The 11,996-nt window shown below is 43.3% G+C and overlaps 1 protein-coding gene across 1 annotated transcript in view; it reads right to left on the reverse strand.

Moving 5' to 3' along the window:
- Window positions 1-11,665, reverse strand: part of FGF12 (fibroblast growth factor 12) — a 266,484-nt gene extending 254,819 nt beyond the window's left edge. Inside the window, exon 1 of the mRNA XM_047099227.1 lies at window positions 9,723-11,665. Within this exon, the coding sequence (XP_046955183.1) occupies window positions 9,723-9,921 (199 nt within the window). The 5' untranslated portion in view covers window positions 9,922-11,665. The remainder of the gene's footprint in view (window positions 1-9,722) is intronic.
- Between the last annotated feature and the right edge of the window lie 331 nt (window positions 11,666-11,996).

The following is an 11,996-nucleotide window of genomic DNA, read 5'->3' on the forward strand; positions in this document are numbered from 1 at the left end:
AGAATCTGACACTTATTCTAACCAAGTAATTTGAATATAGAACCCTACTTTTGGTACTTACTTAAATTTTGCCCTTGGTTCTTAATTATTTGAGGAGTATTATCTGATTCTAGGGCATTGTGAAGGTGATCTGGGTCATCTTTTGAATTCCCCAAATTAAAATAAAACATTCAATTCAGCAGTAGCCATAAAAAAATACCTTCTGGAAATTTTTATTTTTTAATTTTTTATAATAACTTATACAAGCTCACAGTTTTTCTCTCCTGAATCTTTCATACTTCATTTCAATCCCCTTTTTGACCTTAGGTTTAAAAAAATCTTAAACACTACAGTGCACTGGATTTAATTTGTAATCCTTGAAGAACACGATGGGACTAAATTGGGGTCAAAAGAAATAAAGACCAATACCTTTGACAAAGATATGTTTAATAGCACATTACACATAATTAAAACATGGGATGCAGTTAGGAATATCCTAAATAGCACACTAGGAAAATAGTTTTTATAAGTCCTGTGTAAGTAAAAAGCAGGGAGCAGATGAATATGTCATGTCCTCATTCATGAGTGTTTCTCCTGCGGGGAGGGGAGCTATTTAATGACTTTGTAAGCTAAAATAAGGCCCTTAGATGTCCTTTAATAGAGTTTCCTTGTTTTTTCAAAGAACAAAACAGGCCCAGGGGCACCTGGCTGGCCCAGTTGATGGAGCATACGACTCTTGATCTCAGAGTTGTGAGTTTGAGCCCGACATTGGGTGTACAGATTAGTTAAAAATAAAGAGCTTTGAAAAAGAAAAGAAAGGAAAGGAAAGGAAAGGAAAGGAAAGGAAAGGAAAGGAAAGGAAAGGAAAGGAAAGGAAAGGAAAGGAAAGAAAAGAAAAGAAAAGAAAAGAAAAGAAAAGAAAAGAAAAGAAAAGGAAAGGAAATAAATGGGTCCATTTCCAGTGCTGGCAGAGTGCGGAAAAAAAAAAAAAAAAGACTAGGAAAAACAAACCTCAGTTGAAACTCATAATCTACATACTTCTAACTGGATTCATGAATGTGAGGAGCCCCAAGATGGCATCAGCATCCTTGTGAGAGAACTGGACATAGCAGTGAGCAACCCTCTTCCTCTGGGGCTTGCTGTAAAGGTAAGATTCAGTGAGTAGGTATGTCATTTCCTCACTTCTTTAACAGCCATTGAGGAACTGCAGCAACACGGGCAGGATGCTAGGCACTGAGAAATACTAAGGAACGGTGCACAGCTCCTATCTTAAGGAGCTCACATGTTGGTCAGAAAGAAGAAGCACACACAGACCACATTTATGTGGCTCAGATTTTGGACACCATTGAACACTTGAAAGATTCAGCAGTAAGCAAAAAGAAAGGATCATCGTAATAATGTAACATAGTGTACACAGTTTCTAGGGGTTATGAATATGTTCCTGAAGGCATTAATGAATAAAATAACCATTTTTGCTTGTTTGAGGGCCATAAGATATGAAAGGATGGTACTGGAATCATTGGTGGCTCTGAACCCTGGCTGCCCTGCAGAATCACCTAGGAAGTTCAAAACCAGCAAACAAAACTCATGACTGATGTCTGGGCCCCAGAGTAGACACGTTAAGTCAGATTTTCTGGGTGTACAGCATTAGCACACTTTAAAAACTCACAGGTGATTTCATTTTGCAGCTACTTTGAGAACTGCTGGCCTATATAATCTCTAAACTCTAACATTTTGTGATTGGATCACAGATCCTATTTGTCTCATGTCATTCTCCTCTAGGAAACCAAGTTTGGTCTTAGGCCTTAGGGCTCTCTCTACTCGAAATGACCCCTGAAAAGTCGTTTAAAAAGATTGTAAACACTTAAACTCCAATTAAGAGACATTAACAACAGTATGATTAGAAGCAGGGAGCCAAAAACTAATGAAATGACTAACTTTGGGCAGGTAAAATAAGGAAGACTTTACAAAGTTTATCTTTTCAAACTCACATGATTTTACAAAGACCAATGAACTTGGTCTAAACTCACATATGAAATCCACCGAGGTGCCACACATAATGAAAACCATATTCAGGACATATTTAGGACTGAACCAGGCTAAATGTCTTTGAGCGCTCATTAGATACTAAACATTTTGTTTCAATTTTAAAAGGTTAGAAAAATTATGAAGGTTTTCTACTTTCTTTAATATTTTTCTCTGCCTGAAATGTATTTGCTTATAGGATTACCCTTGCAAGCAAGGCCCTAGATCATCAGTGGTGGAGAGTAAGTATTCTAAAATGTCTCTGTGAGAATTCAAGAATAAAGTAGATAGCCTTATACAGATACGTAATCAGGATCTTCATCATAGTATAAAACTATTAAATAATAAATAATACCATTACTCAAATTTTCACCTTAGTATCCCATAGTGCTTTGCAGTTTGGGAATAGTAGTACTCAATGCACATCAACCCTGCTCCTCCCCAGCTCCCCTCCATCTGAACTAAGTTCCCACTCACTACTGAATTGTTCAGCCAGGTATCATCCAGGCACCTTACCTGCTCTTGATTCAGACCTACCTATTATCAGGCTCTGTTCATTCCACCTCCCTCTCCTTTTTTCATAACCATGGCGACTGCCAGAATGCCTCAGGTCAACATGAGCTATAGCCTAGGCCAATGGTTCTCAAATTTGTTCATCTCAGGACTCTTTTAAGACCTCTAAAAACTATTGAGTCCCAAAAAAGCTTCTGTTTATGTGACTTATGTCATTCAAAATTTACCATGTTTAGAACTTACAACAAAAATTTTCAAATATTGATTAAAAATAACAATAAGCCTATTAAATATTAATAACATGATATGTTTTAATAAAATATATCTACAATTTCCAAAACAAAAATTTCTAAAAAAAAAGTAGTTTTCATGCTTGCAAATCTTTCTAATGCCTGGCTTAATACAAATCAGCTGGATTCTTAAACTTGCTTCTGCATTGAATCTCTTGAAATATGTTGTTGTGGTTGAAGTACATAAAGATAACCTGGCCTCACAAAGATACATGGTTGAAAAGGGAGGAAAATTTTAACAGCCCTTACAGATGATTGTGGATATACTATATAATCTCTGGAAAACTCCACTGGACACTTGTAACAGAATGAATGAAAAAAGTAAATAATTAGTATTAAGGACATGTTATTATGAAAACAGTTTTGATGACATGGACCCAATGAATGGTTTTCAAGGAGCTCCTAGGGCCTCTGTACCACACTTTGAGAACTGCTGACCCAGACTTATGCCCTAGCCTTCTTATGATGCCTTAGCTTCTACTCTGGCTATCCTACAATCCGTTCTCCTTTCCAAAGCCAGAGCGTCCATTTAACTATGCAAGTCATATTATATCATCCCCTATTTCTGACTTTTTATGGATCCTAGATTAAAATACAAAATCCCTCACAACTCAGCCCTTGCCACACTTTCCAACATTACCTGTACCTTTGCTCACGTTATTCGATCTACACTTCAACTCCCTCCAACCTCAATTTTCACAAAAGTTGTTCTCTTCTGCCTTGAATATTCTTCCACTCCCCTTTGCCTGCCCCATCCTTCAGAACTCAGCTTAAATGACTCTTCCTCAGGGAAATGTTTCCTGCCTAAATGTTAGAGATCATATCTTCATTTATAAATCAGCAAACCGAGGCTCCAAGATAATAAGAAAGGTGCCTACTGTTCTTACAAATAATATATCCAGAATATCCAGTATTTGAATGCAGATCCCACACCAAAATCCATGTACTTAATTACTCTGCTTCACCATCAGTTAAACAGAAAAGAAAAGAGAAGAAAATAAAAGAGTAAAAGAAAAAAAAAACAGGAAGACTAAATCCTGACCTTGATATTAATCTCTTCACATTTGTAAACATCTGAAGTAATTGTTTATGCTTATAGTCAAGAAAGCCCATCCCTCTGGACCCACGTCTCCCCATGAGGCCTGGGTGCCCCAAGTGGCATACTTGACATCTCTGAGGCTCCTGGCATGCATAGAGGGACACCTTAGCCAGGAGCCTAAGACCAGCACCCATCAACCCAGCCACCAGTCTTTCTAATTCATGCCTCATCCTCACTAGAGATCCCCCCTAGGGGCTCTAGGTCACACACAGCAAAACAAACCTGTCATCACACTCCACATGTCCTTGAACTCTTCATCTGATTCACCCAACAAGAATTTCCCAGCTTCAAATCAAATTGAGTTATTCACATTCAGTCTTCTTAGCTCAACTTAGTAGAAGATAAGGGCAGATGCCTGCAGTGTAGGGGGTGAGGGTCATGTGACAGCTTAGCCACTTCCTCACTCCATGAACCTGAACAAGTCTCCCTGCCACTCTGAAGCATAGCTTTCTGATCACAAAGATAGGGCTGCCCATATCAGTGGATTGCTCTAAAGAATAAAAGGGGGAAAAGCTGTGAAGAAATTCTGTAAATTCCTGTCATATAGTCAAGATAATTGTTATTAAAAGTTATTATTATATATGATTAATTTATAGGCATTTTGTATCTAAGGCTCTCCTTTTTACAGATGCATAGAAGGTGGCCTTGAAATGAGAGTCCTTTCTATATGGTGCATCTTTCTTTAAACAAGTAAAGTTTTCTAGTTTGCTGCGTAGACCATCAGAATGCAAAATGTAGTAAATGAACTGGGCCCCCTCTAATGAGGCTGTCTTTGAGAGTCTTCATAAAATCTAAAATAATTCTAGGATGGAAAGTCAATAGCAAACACATTTTGATGAAGCATGCAAGGAAGAGACAAGAAAAAGTAATCACTATTAACAAATTCCCCAAACCAAATCCACACTGTAGTATCCACACACAAAGATGCTCTCACCAGGAACAGAAGCAATGTGGTGCTATAGTAGGAAGACCTGTACTTTTTTTCTACATATAATTTTATGAGCCAAAGCTTTAGTTTCTAAAGGTCTTCCAAAATATTCCTGTTGCATACTCAAATACAGAGACTGCCTCATTTCCTGCAAATTGTTTTTCTAATTCTATTCAAAAATATCAACTTCATTACAACTTTAAAGATTTAATCCTGAGTTATGGTTTGATGAGATCTCTGTGGGATGAAAGAAATTAAGAGATCACAGTACCTGCTATTTTAAAATGTTCTTACAATGGAAACTTAATTTATCGATGAGAATGCATTGCTCTAGAGAAAATAGGATTAAAAAAAAAAAACATTCAAAATATCAGTTTAAACCCTCCGGCGGGTTTCTGAAGTGAAAAGCTTCTTTGCTTTTTTTTATTTTTTTAGTAGACATCAAGCCAAATATCATTTAATTAGGCTGATTCTGTAGTTGAGATAGGAGTCAGACTTTTAAAAAAGAAAATACAATAAAAGTACTTGCTATAAATGTAAAATATCACCTGTGATATGAAACTATTTTTGATCTATATATTGACCAAAAGTATTTCAATTTATAAAAATCTAATTTATGTTCCATAGATCCCATGATTAAGCATTATTTCCCCTTTCTCATCAATTTTCTTGCTGAAGTTTCTATTTTCTGTAATGTCTTCTTCATCTATGTAAAAGAATGTATTTGATAGTAAAATGTTGAATGAGTGTGCTATTAAATTCTATACATCTACCAAAACAAGTTGGAAGGATACTAAAATATTTTGAATACACACAATTTTTAGAAAAGCAGAAATAAGGACTCAAAAATAAGGCAAACAAAAGGCAACAAAATTTAGCAAAAATTATAATCACTTACTTGATTCATTTTATCCACTCAGTATAAATATACTACATCATTTTCAAAAGGGAGGGGCCTATAAAACCAAATACTTAAGACATGAAAAATATCTAATGTTTTCAGATGAGGAATTTTTCCTGATTGCTGATTTTTCTTAATCCTCTGGATTAAAGGAAGGAATTAAATGATATAGAAAAATAATAAAAACAAAAAAAATCTCTTAAAATACGTGATCAAGACTTTTCTCATCACTCTATAACCTTCCAGAGGGCTCTCATTTGAAAACTGAAAGAGTGATAGGGATGACATCCAAGGTTCATGGCCTCTCCCACAGTCAGAGAGAGGGTCGACAAACATTTTTCCCTTCTTGATTGTAAATGCTATCCACTACCTGCAGTGACTTTAGAGTCAAAACATAAATGTTTTGGGAGTCCACCAATTGTACAGGTATTTCTACTCAAAAGTAGAACAAATGTTGGAAATTAATAAGCTATGCAATTCACATGGATGTAGTCATAGCCTAGATGCACCAAATCATCATCTAAGCAAAAATTTTAGCAGGCCTCGCTCAGACAGGTATTTCACCCATAAATAATGACTTAAATAATAACATAAGAATGCTCCTTTCCTAATTAACAGGTACACAAACAGAAATGTTCTAAAGGCTTTTTTATGGTTCAATGACCTCAGCCAACTTGCCAGTTCAAGGTCTGCAACATCTCATTTCCAAAGAGCTACAATACCAGTGCCTAAAGGGCTAAGAACTCCTGTGCTGTCTGCACATCTTCACTAATGGATTTATTGTATAATGCATGGTACCTCCTGTATTCTGCACTCTTCAAGTTCTAATTACAAAATAATAATAATAATAATAATAATAATAATAATAAAAACAGCAGCAGCAGCAATCCCTAATGGTAAACATAAATGCAATCACTTCCCTCTTTAATAGAGAACACCCCGTTTTTTATACTGCTTTTTTCAGTGTTGTGTTGTGAGGAGCACGGACAAGAAAAATCAACTGGATCTAGTTCTAGTCCCAATTTTGCCACAATCTAGCTATGTAACCTTCCATAGACCACCAACTTGCTCTGATTCTAGGATTTCTCATCTAAATAAGGATTGTGCTGTACAGTCCCAGGGCAAGCCATCACACTGTGCTCCCAGGATAGCATTATTAAGCATCTGATGTGCACTATAGCACTGGAATTTCACGATGAGAGGTCCTGTTCTTTGACTTCTCGTTTTAACTGGCAATATCATGATTTTAAAATCTGAAACCTTTGCTATTTAATTTCATTTTTCCACTGTGTTTATAAACTTTCAACCTTATACATGTCAGAATTTGGTGAACTAAGACAAGAAAGTGAGAGACACTCAATATGTCAGCCCTGAGATCAGAAATACAACCGTGGCCTGTCTCATCCAACATGTGACATAGTTTCACTGCCTCAGCCTCATTCCTTTGGAAAGTCTGGTCAATGGAATATGTGTCTCAATGACAGAAATTCAGAGTAGGAATTCTTTATCAGGACAAGTTATTCCGTTTCACCTCTTGATTACCATTTGTGCCTCAGTTTATAGTTTCATAAGGATATGACTTAGAAGGGCAAGTGATTTGAAGAATAAAACTCAAATATTAAGTGAAGGTAACATCAAATGCTTATAAAACATATTCCCTCAAATAGCTTTTCTTCTTGGTGTTTAGCAACTCCCTCCTAATCCAGTAAAAGAATCTCCCTGGAATTGAGATGTGGAAGGTGCTATCGCTCTATAAATAGGCTCATCCCATGCTATGTGAATCATGGTTGCTGACAGCAAATCAACAAACTAATTATTTGGCTTTGTTAGTAACGATAATAGCACACTATCATCTTTCCAAATCTTTTTCCACACCCCACACTCCATTCTTCTAAGCTAAGCTGCAGACCAAACTGAAGTCCATGGTGTACAGATACATGCATGTGGGCCTTGCACTGGGCATGTCTTAACTGGGCCTGTCATCTCTCTGCCAGATTATTACTGTGAGACTTTAGCTAAAGGAAGTCACCAGCCAGGATCCTCTCTGCCAAGACATACACTAAGTAAATGAGAAACAGAACCGGATTAAATAAACACTGAAGAAAACAATAAACTCAGCAATTCCCTCAAATTCTATTTTCTAATGAGATGCCAAGGAAAGGGCCACAGGAAGCAATTTCCCCATGTAAAAATTCAGCCATGCAAATTGTTCATCTCCAAATCAACTTCCACAAGGATCAGGTGAGTTTAGCTTATCCATTCACAAATATCATCCACCTATCATTTTTACTGCCTCGTTTAGAACTGAGGAGGCTGAGTAGGATCTATTCACAAGCATCATTCATTTATCCCAACTAGAGTACGAGAATGTACTTCAAAGACTGAACTGTAAGAGTCACATTGAATTCGGAGACTTGAATTTCCTTGTAGACCACATTAGCCCTCAGAGAAGACAACCCCCAAATGATCATTGCACAATACAAATGATTTTGTTTTCCCCTAATATGAATTATATACTCTATAAATATAGAACTCTGTTTTCATATAAATCTTCAGTTTATGACATTCACAGTCTATATTAATTGTATGTAAAACAACAGAGATTTTAGTAGCTCTCGCCTTAGGATCACAATCTTTTTGTTTACTCCTGAAATTTACTATTTTATCAATATCACAGAATAAGAAAAGGAGTCCACTGTGGAGTGAATCATGCCATGCAAATCCATGGGAGAAATGAAAACGAGATGGCTTCTTCACAAGACTGAATTTCCAAACTAATTCTGAGCCTCACTGTCCAGACTTTCCAAATGTCTTCCTCACCCCCGTGACCCTAGCCCATGGGTTTCATTTCTGGAACCCAGGAAAACATCACCGTCAGAGTTGCAAAGATGCTACCCTAAACCAGTCAACTGATCACAGAGTAAGCTTTCGTTCTAGACCACAATTTTTTTCAGTTGTCCACAATAAGGGGAGAGTATCTGCAGATTGCAAATGACAGAGCGGGCCACACCCTGAGGATCCACAAAGTCTGGTGGAAGCACAGATCTGGGCAATTCTGCATTTGTTGTCTCAAACTGGCCTGGTTTAAGCTGGGAGTAAGCACCTGGAAAATCAAGGTATCCAATTTCCCTTTGATAATAAAGATCCATCAAAGACCAACCATTTGAGTTTAGGGACAAAGGGAATCAACTTCAGAAAGGCCTTAATAAGAAAATCTCTGATAAGTCTAAAGTTTTCTTCACACTACCTTAGGCCAAACTGCAGATACTATGTTATTTCCTTAATGTCCCAAAAGAAAGTGTGAGTGTACAAAGGGTGGGCACAATAGGGCAGGAAAGTTAATGAGTAGAACCCTGGGAAACTAGGAGAGTAGCCGGAGGAAGAGAATAAGAAAAAGGTCTGTGTAAAAGGAAGTGAAAGGGCATATGGGAAAGTGGGGAGGTGAGAACTGATTGGAATGTCTGAAAGATGCAATATCATGTGTTGCTGGAGGAAGAGTTAGAAAAAGAATAAATTTAAGTTCATCTGGTGTCTAAGTGTCTGTGTCCAGAACTATGCTAAATGTTATGGGAGATATAGGGAAGAAGGTTTATTTATATGTAGGTCCTCAGCAGGCAGTGTCAGCACTGGATTCATGGATGGATGAGAGAGAGAGAGAGAGAGAGAGAGGAATATGAATGAATGAGATGGTCGCTGCCCTCAAGAATTCGACAGGCTATATGGGACCAGGAGCATCCACACATATAGCTTTCCTCCTAGTCAAACCGTGGTTTCTTCAAGATATAAAGTGTTTTCCTGAATATGGGACAAGAAGCTATTAACTGATAAAGGGTGATTGAAAGAGAGACGTCTGGAAATTAGGGGAGCAGGGGGGCCAGAATGGCACAGGAAGATCCTGGTTCCCTTCCGTGGGTGCCCCCAGGTGCTCTGCAAAGAGGGGAGTAGGGTGTCAGCTCTGGGGAGCCCACTGCTTGGGCTTCTACTGACCTGGTCTCCGCCTCACGGGCCTCTTGCGGCCGCTGCAGAAGCGCACTTTGCTGAATACCCCGAGGACGTGCCTTTCGCACAGGGAGCGCCCGTCTTTGCTGGGGCTGGAGCGGCGCTTGGAGGCCGACACCCGGTCGCTGTTGGACTCCCTCGCCTGTCGCTTCTGCCGGATCAAGGAGCTGGCTATCGCCGCAGCCATAGCTGCTCAGCGTGGGCCCCAGGCCCCGGGCTCCACTGCGCCCTCGGGATCGCGCTCCACCGGGGCGAGGGCAGGACCTCGGCGGCCTGGAGGGACAGGGCAGGCGCGGGGAGGCAGTGCTAATATTTGAGGAGGCTGCAGTACCGAAAACCCGACGCCCACAAGGTTAGTCAGAGTCTGGGCAGTGGCGACAAAATGTGTGAGAATCCAGATGTAAACTTCCCCAACCGCTGGCAGCGGGGGCGGGGCGGTCCCAGGCCTTCCAGTTAACTAGACTCTTGCACCCCAAACTTGCACCCCAAGGCGATCCGCGTCCGATGGGCCGTGGGGAGTTTGGTCACACTGCGTTCAGAGTACCAAATGGAAGGGGAAGAAGGATGTCCAAAACAACAAGCCGTGCCCCCGTTGGAGAGGCGCAAGCGTTGTAAGGTGTCCAAAGTATATCTACACATACATACATATAAAACCCATTTACAAAGCAGAGTCTGGACCGAGGCGGGTAGCGTGCCCCCGGTAGAAAATACTAAAAAGTGAATAAAACGTTCCTTTAGAAAACAAGCCACCAACCGCCAGAGAGAAGGAGAGGAAGGCAGCAATTTAACTCCCTGCGGCCCGCAGTTCTGGAGATTAGGAGGTCCGTCCCGGCTGGGTGAGGTCTACGGAATGCATCGCGCCCGGCTGCGGTTCTCCAGGGGCCGGCCGCCGGAGTTCTGGAATTCCGAGAGGCGCGAAGTGGGAGCCGTGAGCCGGAGTCGGGGTAGGGGCGCGGGGCGGGGGCAGCTGTTTCCAGCTGCGGCGCGCGCGACTCCCCGCCAGCAGCGCTGCGAAGAGAGCGGGAGGCGAGGGAGGGGGAGGGAAGGAGGGACAGGGATAGAGGGAGGGACGGAGGGAGGGAGATCCTCGAGGGCCAGGCACCCCTCGGGGAGAAACCCGCGAGAGGCGAGCGCCGGGATGCGCGGGGTCCCAAGAGCGGGCGCTCTTTCTCTTTCTGCTCGCTTTCTGGCACAAGACGGGCACAGTTGGTGATTATTTAGGGAATCCTAAATCTGGAATGACTCAGTAGTTTAAATAAGCCCCCTCAAAAGGCAGCGATGCCGAAGGTGTCCTCTCCAGCTCGGCGCCCACACGCCTTAACTGGAGCTCCCCGCCATGGTCCGCCCGGGGCCGCCGCACCGAGCCGGTCTCCGCACAGGCTCAGAGGGAGCGAGGGAAGAGGGAAGGAGGGGGCGCCCTGGCGGGCTCGGGATCAGGTCATCGCCGCGGTGCCCGGGTCCCCCAGGCTCGCGCGGCCCGGCCGTCCGCAGCTCGTAGGCAGCAGATCAGATGGGGATTACCCGCCGGACGCGAGGCCGATCACTCGCTCCCGCGCAGCCCATCCCGGCCGAGGAAGGAAGTGACCGGCGCGCTGCGAACCCCCGCGCGTCGGCTCGGGCGGGGCGGGGGCTGGCTGCGGGCGACGTCGGCTCGAAGCGGCTGCGGCTCCCGGCTGGAGCTGCCCACCATGGTCTGGCGCGGGGAGCACAGGCGGGGCCCCTAGGCCGTCCGGGGCGACGGCGGGAGGCGGTCGAGCGCGCCCCCGGGGCCGGACGCAGACTCTGGGGCCGGGGCCAGGGAGCAGGTGCGGGCTGCCGCCAACTCGCCCAACTTGCTGCGCGGGTGGCCGCTCAGAGCCGCGGGCTAGCGGGGCGCCCCCAGCCGCCGCGCCGCCGCCTCCCCAGGCCCCAGAGGGGGCGCTCAGGGCGGAGTCCCATTCATGGGCTGAGGCTTGGGGCGCGCCGAGCCTCACTGACTCCCGGGCGCCGCCGCTGCCGCCGCCCAGCCGGTTCGCTCTGCTGGAGCGCTAGCTCCGCAGGAAAACTCCAGGCGGGGACACGGCCGCGGAGACGGAGGGTGGGACGAAGAACTGGCTGCTGCCGGAGTACCTCCTGCACTGCTCGCCCACCCGCCGGAGGGCTCGCGAACGCCCCGGTGGGGCCGGGCCGGGGGCCGGGCTCCCGGAGCGCGGGGAAGCGCGGCGCGCGCGGGTCCTCCTCCCCTCCCAGGCGCCCTCTGCTCCCAGACTCTCTTCTCCTTCC

The sequence above is a fragment of the Lynx rufus genome, unplaced genomic scaffold, assembly GCF_022079265.1.
Source record: "Lynx rufus isolate CCGP_SWC_20201006 ecotype Redwood Valley unplaced genomic scaffold, mLynRuf1.p SCAF_5, whole genome shotgun sequence".
Taxonomy (NCBI): Eukaryota; Metazoa; Chordata; class Mammalia; order Carnivora; family Felidae; genus Lynx; species Lynx rufus.